At 36.7% G+C, this 17,833-nt stretch overlaps 1 protein-coding gene across 9 annotated transcripts in view; it reads left to right on the plus strand.

Annotated features, from left to right (window-relative positions):
- Positions 1–17,392, plus strand: part of utrn (utrophin) — a 181,236-nt gene extending 163,844 nt beyond the window's left edge. For 8 of the 9 annotated variants that reach the window (XM_028040704.1, XM_028040702.1, XM_028040705.1 and 5 more), the window contains 6 exons: positions 6,733–6,894; positions 7,672–7,909; positions 11,260–11,335; positions 11,537–11,620; positions 13,616–13,641; positions 16,236–17,392. In XM_028040704.1, coding sequence (XP_027896505.1) covers positions 6,733–6,894; positions 7,672–7,909; positions 11,260–11,335; positions 11,537–11,620; positions 13,616–13,641; positions 16,236–16,244 — 595 coding nt within the window. In that variant the 3' untranslated portion in view covers positions 16,245–17,392. The remainder of the gene's footprint in view (positions 1–6,732; positions 6,895–7,671; positions 7,910–11,259; positions 11,336–11,536; positions 11,621–13,615; positions 13,642–16,235) is intronic. The other variant, XM_028040708.1, reaches the window with a different exon arrangement.
- Positions 17,393–17,833: the final 441 nt, after the last annotated feature.

A 17,833-nucleotide genomic window follows, 5' to 3' on the forward strand; every position in this document is an offset into this window, starting at 1 on the left:
GCACTTTTGTTCCCCTTATTTATTATGTTAGCTTTAACATATTTTTGAGGCAAGCCCTGTAAGGTTATGAAGATGATTCAACATTAGAATAATCTGAAACATTAAATTTGTCTTCAGAAGTCAGAGTTCACAGTCAAAGTGGCATGAGTAAAAATTCCAGCAATAATTGTTTATCACCTTATTGTTGTTCACTGGCAACTGGACTTCTTCCCTTGGTTCGCCTCTTACAATTATTTTATCAAGGCCACTAATGTCACTATTAGGATATGTGAGGCATTGTTGCTGCCGTTGTTGCTTATAAAAATATTGCCTTGCATTACAAATTTAAAAAGGTGCTTTAAGATACTTAAGGTGTCTCTTGTGAAGGATTAATGTTAGCTACTACAAAGATGTACATGTCAGATCAGGAAGGAGAAAGCTCCCTTCATAGATATTACCTCGTAGAAATGTGTGAAAACTTTAAATAAATGCATTGTTGCAGTAGCATAATCTCAATCTGAACTATGTTTGAAAATGTAACATGTTGAGTACATTCATTATATATCTGAATTTTTAACAAATTTATCATGTTTTTTTTATTAAATGTTTTTCAATTAATGTTTTATTTTAGGTGATCAAAGTATCTTAAAATTGTTAATTAGTAATCTGTGACCCTCTATTTCCCTGGAGTTATATTATAAAATCTTCCTATGGAAATTTCCTAATCTTCACAAGTCAGGAAATAATTATAAGATAACAGATACTCACCTGAGTCAGTATCTTCAGGCAGGACAATAATTAAAAAGTAAAAAGAAAACGTAAAACTGGCTCATGACTAATAAGGGAGGACTCCAGTTTATTTTGCCATTCAACAGAGGAGAGAGCATAGGCAAAGATTGGCATCTTGAAGTTTCCATAACAACAATCTGAAAGGCCTTTGAAAACCTCTTTACCAGGCATACCAATTATTGCATCAAGAGCTGTATCATTTTGGAGTCAGAACATTGCTGTTCATATGTAGTTTTCTGATAATTGGGTAGCAGAAACATTTAGTCACAATCACTGCTCCACAAGGCATCAGCAGGTTCCTAAAGGCAACGCTTGTCTGTAAAATATGGAGTATTTCATACTACATCTGTTTGAAAGGCATGTATCTCTCTGCTTTTAATGCAAAGATTTTGCATCGAGTAAGCTGTTTTAGAGCTTTAGTCTCTTTTCATTTAACAAGTGCAGTCAAAAGTCTGTCAAATAAGTGGCAAATGTATCTTTGCAGAAGATTTTATTTTAGATTTTCTTTAAATAACTTTTTTACTACATGCGGGTTAGGGGTTTCTTATGAAGTTAAAGATCATCCCTAGTCTTCTGTTGGCTGAAAAAGTTGTTAAAATTTTACCTTTTTCGCTCCCCTTTCTTAGTTTTTATGTATTTTTGTACAATTTAGGTTTTAAAGCTTATCCAACTCAGGTTTGATGGCGTATTTGCATGATCACTCTGTCGGTTGGTGAGGTCACACATGCCACAGAAATTTTGCCCACGCTTGACAGGACTGCTGAAGGTAGCAGGATTTCTGTTTATGGAAATCGGCACGGTTTCACAGGGATGATTGCGTTTGCCAATTACATGGATGTTTGAGTTTTGGCTCATTTTCTGATTGTTCAAATCCTGCAAACACTGTCCTGGACTCGCTGACGGTTTTACAGTGATATCAATAATTGGCTTGTGAGTGTGTTTGGGTTCAGCGAGTGTGTTGTTTTTGTTTTGCATTGCTTTTTATCTAAAAGAGAATTCATAATTAGTAAATTAGTATTTTCTGTGACCTCCAGATAAAGCTCTGTTTAGTCATTATTGCTTTGGTTAATGCTTACTTACAATCGTCAACCTGATTCTTTTTTCTTCTCTTGTGTGTTGCTCTTTGTTCTTGTTCTTCTCTGTTTAATTTCTCCAAACATTGGTTTTGAGGCCAGCTTTAATCTCACTCTGCCATCTTTCTTTCTCTTCAATGCACCTTCATTATTGTTGATTGCATTCTAATTAGGTTTACTCTTTGGGTACTCGGACTGAATATGGTTTTTAAGTATTTTGCATATGGCTCTCCATTTAGAATCAAACATGAAGAAATTTTTTTTTAGCATATCTCATCACCCTCCACGTTTCTTTCATCATCTTAATACATGTCTTATTTTTTTCCATTCCTCCATGTCTTTATATCTCACTCTTTCTCTCTTGGGCTTAGCTTGTGCAGCTCATACATCAGCTGTATTCAGCCCAAGAGGGGCTGCTTGCTTTGTGATATGTGATTCTATTGTTGAGTAAAAAGTCTCTGCAGGCACTCAACCTCAACAGGACTAACACTCAAATTCACAATCTACCACAGCTATTATTTACATTTAATTCCTCTGCTCTACCACCTTATTTTTGTTCTGCTTCTACCCCTGGCCTCTCCTCTTCCTCCCAGGATCTCATAGCAGGGAGTTCTACCCCCCATAGTTCCCATTTTCACTGGTAATGATTCCCCTCCTGTTTGCCTCCAGATTCGCCTGCCGGGCCCTAGAAACATGCATAATTAGCCTCTCAGTATGTGCAGGACCCCCGTCTCTCGTCCCCAGAATATAGCATTACTGCCATATTTTAGGTTTCTCAACTGGAGCCTTTTTTCATCATCCCAGTGTGTCCTGTCACAGCATAGGAATATTCCAGAGGGAAATGTGCATGTGTGTTTGTATTTCTGTCTGTTGCAGCAGGAGATGTGCGGAATTCAACTTGCAATCTCAGTTTTATTTATTTGTCATTTTTGTGGAACTTTAAAATGCCAGAAAGAATTTTCTGAAACATTGTGGAGGTTAGAGATCCTAAAAAGACAGAAAATGTAAAAAAAAAAAACCCCAAAAAAACAAACAAGCAAAAAAAGAAAAACAACACTCCAGATACTGAGATCTTAATTCTAAAATAAAAATATTGATTGGTATTTATCGACACTGTGGGAGCTGTTAAAAAGCAGCTTACTAAATGTTAATACATACGAAGCTTTACTGTTTCATGAAGAAAAGCTGAGTATGATAAGGTTTGGGCAATGTAGACTAAAAATATCTGCTGTATTTTGTGGTATTAATTGTAATATCAGTCTTTTTAGTTAGGTTTTACTTAGTTTAGGACCAGTTCTTGTGCAACCGCAATCTGAAAATGCAGTACAAAGAGGTGCTCTGTTTTCTCTCTGTAGATCTTAATGTTAGGAATATAACTCTGGGTTCTTTGAAAAGCATGAAACTGCAGAGTAATCAAAAACTCCCTTCACTTTAGACGAACATCTTCTTTGTGTCCTTTTATGTGAGAAGAGGCAAAATATCTTTTTGAGTAGCTCTCATTAGCTTTATTTATGATTCTCTGAGTTCAATTTAGGGTCATGGAAAACTGCAATTACTGCCTTTTATAAGGGAGAATATTTATAATCTCTTTTATTAGGTAAACTGCAGTACTTATATTCTGAATATGTACTTTAAACTCTTGGCTGAAATTCAAAGATGTCAAATGGTAAAACATTTCAAATGAACAATTTCCTCTTCCGAGCAGCCTTTATTAATTTACACATTACCAATGAACCAGAATACGTGCCTGGTGTTCATATTTTTAGTTCATAAATGTCAGAGTAATATAACACTTGTTTATTATTATGTGTTGATCTAAAATTATTGCCTTGAATCATAGAAAAAGTGATTATTCTAACACAAGGATGTGTTAACGAGGACAAGTATGCCATCTTATAGGCCAGAAAATTAAATCTTATCTGCTTTATTTGTGATATGAGGCAAAAGTCAATAGAAAGTTTATTGTATTGTCTAGATTAACTTACTTTGTTTTGTTTTACTGTGCATTGATAAATTATTACCAAGGTCTGGGCTGTCCTACATTTTAGTACTTCTCTAATTAATGATTTAGTACTTCTCTAATTTCTCCCAATGATTTAATGACCACAGTGTAATTACAATAACTCAAGCAGTGACTAAAACTGTAAAAGAAGTTTGTTTTTCAAATATATATATATATATATTTTTTAAATATTAATTTTAAACCAATAAGAATTGTAATGCATCATGGATGAGACGCCTCAATAAAAGCATGTTTGGAAAGTTTTCCGATGTTTAGAGAAATAATAAAAACTGAAGAAACTTTACTGCCTGTACAGTTCAGATTAGATTTATTTTCATAGATTTACAACATTACAAAAACACATTACAATCAGAAAGATACTGCACAAGTTTAACATATGCAAAGTGGACAAGAATGTAACATTTTCTCTTTAGAAAAACCATAACGGTCTTGTAAAGGTTTACCAATTAAAAACATGAACAAAGCCCAGAATTTATTTAAATAGTGTCTATTGAACCGATGAGCAGCAATATTTTTTATTTTAATTATTTAACTAAATACGCCATTCCAGGGAAAACCAACTTCTTAGCATGGAGGTGGAAGTGTCATGGTTTGGGGATGCTTTGCTGCAGAAGGACCTGGCCAGCCTCACCACCAGACAACCCACCTTAGTTTCTTCACAGTATCTCATTGCTAAGATCAGCAACATGTATATCTTAACATTTTCTTTGCAAGATCTGAATATGTAATGGTGTGTCCTAATTTCTTTCACGACTGTGTGTATGTATGAGACAAAAATATACTTTCTTCGTTATTAAGATGGCAAGATGACAGTTGAAGCACACTTCAGAAAAAGCTTTATGTGCAGCTGCAGCACAACTGAACTTTCTCTGCCAAACTTTATTTCTTCTTTATTTTCAAGCTGTCAAACTGCCTCTCAAAATAAGTCAGTTTAGCAGTGAATAAATCATTTAAAAAGTCAGCGTTCTTCCCTTTTTCCTGAAGTGTGGTTGTCAGTGTTTGATATACCTCAGAATAAAGGTGATGGCTGGGCTCTAGGAAGACCTGCCACCTCTTCTCATTATCATTGAGATGACAGATAAATACTTATACAGATACCAGACAGCAGCCATTTCTCCTCTTTCCTCATATCTTTTAATCTGCCTGCTGAGCTCTGCTTCTGCCATTCTCTCTCCGTCGCCGATTTCTCCTTTTATTTCTGTAATAATCAGATAGCTCAGACTGGCACTTGTCCCACTAGGGATTATGGAGCTTTCATTGTACCAGATATGCTATAGCTGAAGATCTTTAACATCACACCACATCATTTTATGAGGGTGTTTGCAACAGTTGCTGCTATTGTCTTGGTAGCACAGTGTGAAAATTGCTAATTTGAGTCTGGAAACTGAAAAATATGTAGGAATAGGTGCGATTTGTGGTTCATTTTGGGCTGGTTAAATCATAAGGTCAACAAACTAGACAAATGAGAAGAACAGTTGCTGAAGCACACACACCTAAGAGCAAATTAGGATCCCAAAAAAACATGCATGTTTTTGTGTTGTGGATTAACGTATCCATAGAAAAACATGAACTCGTCGGCAAAACCTGAACCCAGGACCTTCCTGCTTGTAGGTAGCTGACCACCATGCAGGTCACCATCCACTTATAAATTCATAAATAGTTATGTTTTAAATGAAATGGTGACAGGAACCTTGTTTCTAATGATACACTTCTAAAATTCAGGATACTAGCTCCCTCAAAGTTTGATGAAAAATGCGAAGATGTTTGCACTTGAATAATTTCCTTCATGTTCTATATCATAGTCCGTTCCACCAGTTGTTTCTACACACCAAAGTAAGAAAAGTGTGCCAGAAAGAGGAAAACAATGTTTTTCCAAAAGTTTAGGTCAATAACTTCTGAAAAAGAGTAACACTTTTTCTTTGGGTTAATTGACTTAATGTTTTTGTATTAAAATAAAAATAATGGATTCACAGCCCTTTTCTTTTAGCACCAATATTCACTAAGGGCTGTGGATAAACAATTTTGATTTTCTTTCATTTTTTTATTTTGCTAAAATGAATAAAGGCACTGAGATAATGCATACTGAGTAAAGTAAAATAGCTAAGAAAATGAAATCATTCCTCTTTCTATATGATCCATTCCACAACTTTAGGTCTTTGCATGTTAAGAAATCAAACATGTTAACCAAAAATTATGAGTAAAAGGATATCAATACTATGCAGATAAAAACACTACATAACATACTTAATTTGGATGTCAGTAGAACCTGTGTGAATTAAATTTTTTAGTTTTATTTATATGATGCTGATTCACAACAAATTAATTATAATGCAATTTACAAAACAAATGATTAAATCTATACTGCTCAAAAAAATAAAGGGAACACTTTAAGTGTTAAACACCTGTTTAAGTGTTCCCTTTATTTTTTTTGAGCAGTGTATTTACATGAAGATACATTTTACATTGTGTCCAATCAAAAAAAAAAAAATCAACTACATGCATTGTTAGCATTCACTGATTGGCAAAAAGATCCAATTGTAGAGATCAACATCTGGTGTTTGCCAATCATGGGTGGTCAAATAAAAATTAAAAAAAGATGTCATTAGCCGACCTCTGTGCATTTCTAATTATTTCAAAAATGTTCCCATTGTCGTTTTCCTTTAAAAGTCTTTTCATAATAGAGTAATTTATGTTTTCATTTAAGTTCCTGCCTTAATTCTTTAATTCTGCATAACATTTTTTATGTCATAAAATTTTAAAGAGCTTATAAAAAATAAAACTTTATGCTCCTCAACCTAAACTAATGATCACTGACACAGACGGGATGTTTGGGGTCGTTGCTCGCCTAACACTCTGCCCTTCTCACAGGGATGATGAACATGCTCTGATCATCCAGTACTGCCAGACGCTGGGTGGAGAGGGCTCCCCGTCCAGCCAGCCGCAGAGCCCCGCCCAGATACTTCAGGCTGTTGAGAGGGAGGAGAGAGGCGAGTTGGAGCGGATCATCGCCCGCCTGGAGGAGGAACAGAGGTGACTTTTAAGCACATCAAAAAAAGGATATTCTAATTTAAATTGTTTATCATGCCTGATTGTTCAGATTGAGAAAAAATAATTCTGTTAAACTTTGCAAAAATCAAGTTTTACGGATGCTGATATTTTACAACATGAAAGTAAAGGTAAAGAGGCTTCATTTTCTTTACACTGTTATTGTAATCTGTTCACTGTTGCTGCGTAAAGCAAAGGAGACTCCAAGTGTACACTTCCTGTAACTCTATTGGCTCTTGCACACAAAGTTTGATTTGTAAATGGTAAGAAGAATGACTGCAAAGTCTATTGTTGTGGAAATGCTTTTTGCAGAGCCAGGAGCTCGGCTGGAGTGATTTAACACTGATTACACACATACACTGGCTCTGTGGGAGATCTGTGGGAGCTTTACTGCCAGGCTCATAAATGCCAACTTAAGTAAAGCACTGCAGCTTATGGTTCTGCATTGAGAAGGAAAGAAAGAAAGGATGGAGGGAGGTGAGAGATTTGGCCTGGCAGGTCCTTTGCGTTTGTTTACCCACATCAGTAGGAATTAACTGAGGTAGCAGAAAGCAGAGGAAAACGTTAATGAAGGACTTTTGTGCCGCATCCCACTGTGAAGGTTCAAACCACGGTTGCTGAGCTTTTTATTTAATTTGTAATATTTATGAGTTAATGAAGACTAACAAGAGTGACAGGTGGTAATCTTGAGGAGGTGATGAGAGTTATTCAGTCTTCCAGGTGTTCGTAATGGATTTATTCTAGCATTTCCAACTATCTCAGGACACTGCAGAGGGAGTACGAACTGCTAAAAGAACAGCATGGCCAACGAAGCGCCCCAGCTGGAACGCCCTGGGAGTCAGAGGGCCAGTCCACTCATCCTGACGAGGCTGATCTTCTGGCCGAAGCCAAGCTGCTGCGGCAACACAAAGGCCGGCTGGAGGCGCGCATGCACATCCTGGAGGAACACAACAAACAGCTGGAGTCGCAGCTCCACCGCCTGCGACAGCTACTGCACCAGGTTACTGAAGTCTTTCAACTCCTTTGAAATATTTATCACCAAAATTCAAAAGTTACATGTCAGGAGAAAAGCTATGTATGACATTTGTATTCTCCTGACTTCTTTCTGCAGCTCAAAATGCTTGAATCTGCGTTTTCACAAACACATGGAGTATTATTTAGCTTTACAAGTATCGTATGTTTTTATATTCCTCCCAAAAAGGTGGTACTATTTGAGAACTATGCACTGCATTTATTTTTTTTCACTACACATCAGTCACTTACTGGCCAAAGTATTAAAATATCAACAGAGTGAAATTTTGCTGCAAGAACAAGAATGGACTGCAGAAGAATTGAGCAAATATATCACCTCTGATCAGTTATCTGTCTTGAAAATTATTTATCCGGACAAGAAAAAGTGAGAACTGCTACCGTGAAGCATCAATTCAAATGTGAGGTTTCTACGAAATCCACAAAAACGTAAAGATAAATTTATTCTAAAAGAATCTTATTTCATCTGACAAAGCAAATTTTGTTGAATATCAGTCTTTTCCAGTATAAAGAAGCTCCGCATAGGCAAAAGTAAAACTGATTTCTCCAGAGAAATTATTTTTGCTCCTATGAAGTCTCCTTTGACTCCACTCCTACAAAACTATAATTAAAAGGTTATTTTCCCCTGTTAGCTGTATTTACTATTAATTCATTAGGCTTTTTGTGGAGGAGCAGCAGGACAGTAATCACTGTTTAGAATCACACAAACACCAGCTGATGGAAGCATCTCAGAACAGCACATTAATTTATTAGAGGAAGCAAAACATTTAATAAAACAGCAGCATGTAATAATTTAATAATCCAAACTTGTAGTTAATGTTGCACTTCCTTGCTACATCTTTTTATTCTTGACCTGTTGTTTATAAAAACTAACAATAAGCTGATACATTAGATCTAAATCATATCGCTGCCTTCCTGCCTCCACCATTGATTCCCCCACCTTTCCATCAATACCCTACAGATTTGTTTTGGGTCTGCTGACCTAATAGCTCACGGAGGTTAGATTGCTTGTGCAAAGCACACTAAAGGGCAGTGCTGCAGCTAAAGAAAAAAGAAAAAAAAACAATCCCAACTGAGAAAACAAGCAGACAAACAGACTTTCTGATTGGTGCAAAGCCGGAAACATGGTGGCAATATATGTTAAGGTGCAGATTGCTCAATCAGGACCACAATCTCTGAGGAATGTTTCCGAAACCTTGTTGAATGTCTCTTAGGAATTAAGGCAGTTCTAAAAGTCTATGTGGATCCCATACTAGCAAGCTGTACCTAATAAAGTGTCCAGTGAATATGAAGCATGATTCATAGCAAATCCTATTTCGATTGCACTTCCAATTGATATTCTGTTATATGGATTCCTATAAATTCAAAATTATATTAGACCAGCTCATTCCAGTATAATCCAACCACTCCATCATATTCAGGTCCAATTACATGGAGTTCACTTCAATCCTAATTTTAATTCGCTGCAGTCAAATTCAGTTTTCAGAATTATGTATTGCCAAATTGATTGAAAGGTTAACTAGAGAAGTCCAGACGATTGCATTGAGTCTTTGACCAGTTACAACAATGAAATAGTAATCCATAAAATGTAAAAGACTGAAATGTGGGTGAATCAATTTTGTTGGGTACAAAACTGAATCAAAAGAAGTTTCACTTTAATAGCATCTTGAAATCTCTGAGCAGTTCCTGTATCAATCGATTACTTTTACTCTAAAATGTTCTGGGAATATGAATATGAATTAAGACCATTTTTGCTGAGCGAGGGAGCAAAATAGAGCCTTTTAAAGCATCAAAGTCTAGAATAAACTCCACCTAAACCTTTTTAAGTAATATTAGCTGAGTGAAAATTCAGCACTGATAATGTTGAACATAATTTGTTACTCCAGGCCCTCAATAAAAAAAAAATAAATACAAGTTTTAACCATCCAGATGATTTCTTTTTCCTACTGATTTGTAAGTTTTGTCACAAAAGCCAAAGATTTATTTATATTAATAACATCTTGACTGTCATTGTCATGGCAACCACATTTCTTATGCACACCATGCCACCCTTCCGCTGTTGTTTAGCTTGCATTGGCAGCTTTTTACTCTATTGTTTTGTGTGTGTGTCACTGCTCTGTTGTAAATAAACTGAAGTACAAGCAACAAAAACCAAAACAGTTCAAGTGAAGTAGATCAAACACTAGACAAAATCTGGCTTTTTTGAAAGAATTTTTCTTAAGGATTGAATTTTTCAGCAAATTCTGAAGTGAAGTGACACTGACACCGTCTCTGAAAAACAAATACAAACATAATGCAGCATACACAAGTACCAGTGTGAACATATTGCGTCCATCATTTCATTACATATAAACTGGTATTATTTGAAATTTGAGTCTCTGGAGACCTAACAAGGTGTCGGTGAGTCATTCTATGAGCTGCAGAAGTTTAATGCCAAACTCAAGGATGAATTTTGAAAAAGCCAGCCCGCCTGATTGCTCGCTTTAAATCTACACCCCTTAGGGTCAACCAAACCTCTGACCTCAGTTATTTTAAGACAAGCCTTAAGATAACGGTTGGACTCTGTGGCTGTTTCCAGGGCTGTTGGCTTCGATCATGCTTAGGCGACAGCAAATAAAGAAGATGATGGTTATTAGAGATGAGGAGGAAGTAAAAGTTTCTCTAGTTTCAGGCAGAAACTCCAAAGAAAATGTGAGATTCTGATAATGAATGTTGTAATGTTGTGCTCCAATCTTGGAAAAATAACTTTTTTTCATTGATTTAACACCACTGATCCTTATCAGTGATAGCAATTAAGATAGCTAATGGTGAAATTCTTTTATTAAAGGTGATTTTGTGAGTCTCCTACTGTAATTGCCCTGTTAAAAAAGCAATTAAAAGTCAGCACAGTCTGTCTGATTGTGACAGGTTATCTGTGTTTACTGTCTGAGTTACTTTGTGTGCTTGGAGCAAAAATGTAACAACATTAATGGAGACTCATTAAACTTTTATACTGTTTCTTTCTATGTGGGCGCAATAACATTTGCTATATCTTTTGGCAGAGTTTCATAACTTTCATTTCAATCATTTATATTGGATTTTAGGAATTTGTCTGTCGCCCGCGGAGAAAAAAAAAATCCTTTGAGGTCCTTGAATGAGTCTCGCTGGAGTTTTTATTCTGTGGGAAACTTTTAGTGGGGACTTTGAGAAATGTTTACATAATTCAAAAGTCCTAACAGCCTCATTGTGCCCCCCACATGTGCACCCCTGCTTTTGCGTTTGCCAAGCAGGGTGTTTTGTTTGGATATCTGAATTTTTTTCCTTTTTCTCCTCCTCTATCAGCCGGAGGTAGACTCGAGAGTAAACGGAGCATCATCCCCCACTGTGCAAGATAGAGGACCACTTATGGAAAACTCAGGTGAGACAGTTCAGCCTTGATGTATTGCACTTAAAACACACACACACATGCGCGTCTGCGTGTCTGTCTTAAATATGAGAATCTACCTCTGAAAATCGATCACTCGTTGCTCTGAAAGACTAGGAAAATGATTGTTGCGGTAGGATAGCGAAGTGTATCCTTTTACTGTAAACACACCTCTCTGTGCCTGTGTGTGTCCAGAAGAGCTGCTTCCCCCCCAAAACAGCAGCTCTGACCTGGCAGATGTAATGGAGCAGATTAACAACTCCTTTCCTGCATGCAGTCGTAAGTTTCCCAGTCCTCCTCCACCTCCCCCCAGCATCTGCATGTTTGTCAAAAGTCACCGTCGTTTTTTTTTAGTTGGAGAGCTCCCTCTGTTTGGTTTTTATTCTTTTCCTAAGCACATTGTGACTGACCTCAATTAGCCATTCTCTAAAAACAAATCAGCATATACTTAGTTGCTTCATGATTTATCTGTTTTTTTTATAACTCTCAATTACTGGTATGTTGTTTGACTAGTAAAACGTTTACTAGTGTTTTCATAAATGATCAAATGTGTCCCATAAATATTGGGAACAGCAAATCTTCTTTACAACATGATTGGATTTTCTGGATTTTATGGATTAGTTAATTCCCACCTTTGAAATGCTGCTGGCCAAACACACTGCGGTTATATCAGCTCGCGCTCTTCACAGATAATCTGTCAGGCTGTTGCAGCTCTCAGCAAGTGTTCATGTTCAAACGTTGAACATCAAACAGTGCTCAGGACTCTATCTTTTAAGAAAAGTTAAAGTTATATCAGAGGTCCATGGCTTTGCTCTGCTACGAGTCAGTTACCTGTAAACAAATCCAACAGCATTTGATTTTGAGGCATTTATTCCTTGTTTTTTTTTTTTTTTCAAATAGACATAATCTTCTGACCTAACATGTTATTGTCAGATTTTATCCACTGTTACTGTAACATTGGAGCAACATCTAAATGACCACTGAACAGACATCGGTTTAAATTCCCACAGCCCTGATTTGGTGTGAATTTCTTATTCACTTGACTGTAGGATCTTGTCACATATCCTCAGCGGATAACTGCAAAATCTGGAGTCTGTTTTACCACTAGTGAGACCTAAAATTAAACTTGTGTCCAGTTTTGCTTTTAGAAAGTGTATTAAACAGTTGAAATGTAACTATTTGAGAGGAGAGAAGTTAAGATTTTGAAAAGAAATACTTCAGGGTTTGAGTACGATTGCTGATGCACAACTGAACTTTACCCTCTATGGCTTTTCTGAGTGAAAGGAGGATTTAGTTTAAAGTACCACACTCAGCTTTTTGGTTCACTGTTGGCCAGAGCTGTGGTATTGTTGCAGCACTCGACCTTTGACCTGTTGAGCTTCACTTTTCAATCTGGGAAAGATTCACTGCTCAATCAGTGATCAGAGTGACACATTTGACCAGATTTACAGATGTTTTCGCAACACTCACTCAGTTTGGTTTTATCTAGATAAATGTGTTGGTTATTTTCCATATAATATTGATTTTAAAGTTAAAAAAACAGGTCAAACATGCCAAAACAATTAAAGAAAGCTCTGCTACGAAGAGAAGAGACCTGTAAAAATGTTTTTTCACACAATCTTCCTGATTTGTCAGCATTTTCTATCCATTCCTCTCCACTGTGATGATCCTTCACTGTTTGTCTTTATTCACTCATTGCATCATAAACTCACCATCACCTGCCTACATGCATGTTGTCAAATTTGATGTTTAAGTAGTCTGTGAAATGATCCTTTTGAATGAATAGACTGAGAAATAATCTTTTTGATGATATTCTAATTTATTATTCTGTATCCTAGTGATATAAAACCTTACGTCCTTTAATTTAAAGTGCATCTTTTATCATCATTTAAATACCCTATTTGGTATGCTGTAATAAAGTAAAACCCTTGTTACCCAAGTTGAAACAATATTCACTTTTGTGAACGTTAATTAAGAGTGATTATAAAAATGCTCAAATATTTAAACGAAGCTCGCCGCATTTAGATTGCATTCAATTTTCGGAGTTGGAACCAAGATGAGGGCATTAGTTAAAAATCCATTCTAATCTCGCATGCGCTCCAGTGATATTAGGCTTCAGTTCCTGCTCAGCTCCGAGGCAGCGGGGAATGAGTTGGATGTGTGCAACAAAATGAGGAATGCACCCGCGGGCTGATGATTTACCGCTAGACGAATGCAAACAGATGAACTGATAATTCAAAGCGTTAAACTGCTGTTTTGTTTTCTCTCCCACAGCCTCAAGCCTCTCCTCAAGACCACAGGTGAGACAGTTTTCCTCCATCCCGACACCAGAGCTGTAAATTAATCTGCATAGTATGAGTAGCTTGCGCTTTGGTTTTTGTTCTATTGTCTGGTTCGTGTATCAGTAATTAGTAAAGATGGGTGAAGTTGGATGGGTGAAGCACATTTTAGAAGTGATTACAGTTGCTGCCACAAAAGCATTGCCCTCCTCAAAGCCTTCACTTCCTTGCATATCAGAAGGTTTGGGAGAAAGAGCTGACTAATGGATCTCTGGGGAGTTCCATTTGTCGGCCCCCTCATCCTCTCCGGTTTGAGGCCAGGGCGCGTTTTAAGACAGAAGTACAGTAAAAGCTTTTGCCACTGACCTCTTCCCACTGTAATTATTCACCCCTGTCTTGAACTCTGCAGCATCCCAACTTTCTGACAGTTTCTTATTAACTTCAAATAAAGGTACTACTGACAAGTTCACAATTTTACATGGTGTTAATTTGGTTTAATTTGGTCTTTGTTCCTTTTTCTTCATTGAACATTTCAGGTGGTTTGGTCATGCTGTCTGTGAAGTTTTGTGCAGATATTTTCGTTTTTAGTATTTATAAACAGTCCGGGAGAATGTGGAACTGATATTTTCTAGATCTGGATAACTATGGAAAATAAAATACTGTAATGTAATGTACTGTAATTATTACTCCTTTATCCATCCACTCTTTTGTCCTTCCTTCCAGTCTGCTGTTTTTGGAGGTTCTATATTTATAGTGTGACCACTCTAGAATAGCCTCCATAAATGCCTGCTGAACATTTATTTATATGTGTGTGTGTGTAAACACATGTGTGTGTGTGTGTGTTTTCCAGTTTGGGTAAATATGTATTGAGAGTTCTGGAGTTTGAAGTCTAGAAAATGTTAAAGGATTGGCATAAAAAATGTGTAGGATTCACAGAATAGTCGCATAGCATGGAAATGATTAGAAAGGGAAAAAACTCCAGCAAAATATTTTGTGCTTTTCTTTACAGTTTAATAACCAAGAAGATACCAGCACTGAAAGTTGATCATCACAAAGTTAACTAAACATTATTATAATCATGTATTAGTCATATACGATGTTACACTGTTACAAGTTTGTCACAAAAGCATTATTAAATCAACCAAATAGCAGATCTAATTTATTCTGTCGCTCGGATTGCAGCAATAACTCATTCAGTTTTCAAAATTGCTCATTTTTTGCTTGACCTGTTGATCAGGCCCAGATAATTCAGATTTCGTTTTTTTTCTGCTGCTCGACAGAATGCACCATGCACTCAGCAACAGAGAGCTACTTCCATTTGCATTAAAAGTGAGTGCACATTTCACCTTTATGACTCATAAACTCCCAGCAGTCCCAATTTATAAAGGGATAAAAATAAACCTTCACAAACCAGCACCGTCTGTGGTTTTCCACTGGTGTCAGAAGCAACAGAAGGTAAAGCCATTTGATGAATATCTGATTATTGCATCATGATTATTATTTTTTCTACTTCAACACAGATTAAATATCTATTCCTGAAAATATATTAGAAAAGCACAAATATGGTCCTACTATTTTTGCTTGATTGAATATCCATGTACTAGATGTAGATGATTGTAAGATTCTATAGTTTGAATCTAATATTTACTGCCTCTTATTCCAAGTGTGTTAACAAGACACACCTTTAGATAGTTGAAAGCATTGAAATGGCCGATTAAAAAAAGAGAAGAGCGGATTAATCAAAGCAATGAATAAAAGAATCACATTATTTTCTAATATAGTCCAACCCTATCTTTCATTTGATCTGTGTTGGACAGCTAGAACTTAGACGATGTGTGTGGATATTTCCATATACTGGTTGGAAATCTGTGATATTTGACCTCCCTTCACACAAGATACTGTAGCTACAAAGTCCACATGGCCTTATCCATCCAACACCACCCCTTATCTAACTGCATTAAGACCAGGTTAGTGGTATCATGGTGACTCACCACTGAATATCCCAGCAATAACCTAATAATACTAATCCATATGAGCCAAATTAAATCAGAATTATATAATTCCTTCTGGGGTCTGGTGTATTATTTTAATCACAGTTCAGTTTCATTGGTTAGTCTTACTGATATAACACCCACTCATCATGAATTTTTCATGTTCACACTTTCGCTAAGCCTTATTCTTTTTGTCCTTGGACAGTTTCTCATGCAGTCTGTTGGCTTGTGCACAACCCAGTCATTTATAGGTTAAAGTCCAATTTCTAAGCTGGCAGTTGTGGTTCCATACACGCCCACCACCTCCACCTTACTGCGTTCCTAATGGACAGTAACTGGATTTAGCCACTTAAGTCAATTTTCCAGCTCTCAAACTTAGATTGCTATCTTCAAACTTATGATTTTTTTTTTCTCCGACTGTAATGTTCTGATGTGGGGAAATGTAGCAGTGCTCTCAAATTAACAAAAAACACCTTTTAGTTGGTTCACTCATCTTCAGATGAACTCTGAAGACGAGCAAAGTTCAGTGTTGCAACAAGATTTGCTTCTCTGTTGGTTTTAAAATGTTTTTTGTTTTTTGTTTTTCAAAATGATGTATTAATGTTTTCTGTTTGTGTTTTTCAGGCCATGTGAAGACCAGTATCATTCCCAATCAGATACGATTCCCTGCCCCAAAATCCCAAAGACACACAGGAGCAGACAACTGAACTTGTTTTACCATCTCGTCTTGTACTATGCAACTGTAGATTGTACCTGAACTTGATTGAACTTGTGTCAGTTTATTTTTTCTTTAGATTTCCAGATGTACTGTATAGCAAAATATGGTTTCTTACAAAAGATTGGTTTGGAATTTGTGATCGGATTTTGCCTTCACTGGGAATCAAACTGTTACATTTCGTGTCATTCCACTGCTGTGTAACATTTAGCTCCTTTGTATTGGTCCATGAAAGTAGCATTTAAGGGGGTGGGAACGATTAAAGAAGACACTCGGTGGCTGACAGGATAATTTAGGAATTGTAAAGTCACTTTTAAAATCTGTCCTGTAGCATGTTTGATGTCAAGTTCCTCTTTAAAAGCGTTAAAATGCCGGCAGACTTTGTCTCAACTCTACCCTTTCTGTGCCTATAAGAGTTTGTCATTCCAAGTGTGGAGCTGCTCTTGAATTATTCTGGGATTGTGCATAAAGATGGAAAAAAATATATAGATTTTAATCTTGGTTTGTAAGAGGCCCGTCACCATTACGTAGAATAGACTTTGTTTTGGAGATATATGTTAATAAATCAGAGTAAAGCCATGACTGCCTTGCTACCTCAGACTCGTAGACACAGTTTTGTTTTTGTGGTTGTTGAAAGCAGTTGTGATCATTTTCAAACATGGACAACCTGGTTTAGCGTTCTAAGCTTTAGCTTACTGTATTGGTGTACACCGCGACGAGGAGTAACCAAGTTTTAAAAAAAAATTTAAAAAATCTGTGGGTGTGGGGCCTGCAGAAGCTCGTCCCCATGATGAGCATCATCCCTTCATCTTTTGTTGGGTTTTCCTCACTGCGTCATGTCGCTGTGATCTATGCCGTTCTGTAAAACTTGTGAGACTGACCAACACTACTATAACCACCTCCAGCTGTCAACTGGTGTTAGTGATGATTTTTAACGATTATAATCATGATGAATCTTATCATGGCAGAACTGTGTCGCTTCTCCTGAGGTATGTAAAATAGATCGACAACACTACATGTAATATGGCTACATTGTTTTATTCTAAATAAAATTTTTATAATAAATGCCCCTCTTCTTCAGTTCTTCAGTTCTTTTTCTCAATTTTTTGCCTTTTAATTTAGCTGTCTGATCATTGATTAATATTGTAAACATGAAACAAAATAAGCTTCGCTGATAAATTTGGTTTTGGGGATATTTGTCTCATTGCTGGCATCTTCGCAGAAGCCATCCAGCTGGAGTCATTAGTATTTATCAAGGGAATTGACCACGCCGGGAGAGGGGTCCATCATTATTACATGTTTGTAGAGAGCCTGCTGAGCTGCACCTGAGAAAATGGATCATTCAGAATGAGTGATGAAAGAATAATTAGCTTTTTCACCTTGTACCATTTGAGTCGGTCTGGCTGTGGTTCAGAGATTACTTCAGCTGTCCTTCCCCATCCACCACACACTCTTCAGTGTTTGTCAGCAAGTTGGTACCTCCAAGCTGCAGCAGGGCTGGATTGGG

This window comes from Xiphophorus couchianus, chromosome 15 (assembly GCF_001444195.1).
Source record: "Xiphophorus couchianus chromosome 15, X_couchianus-1.0, whole genome shotgun sequence".
NCBI lineage: Eukaryota > Metazoa > Chordata > Actinopteri > Cyprinodontiformes > Poeciliidae > Xiphophorus > Xiphophorus couchianus.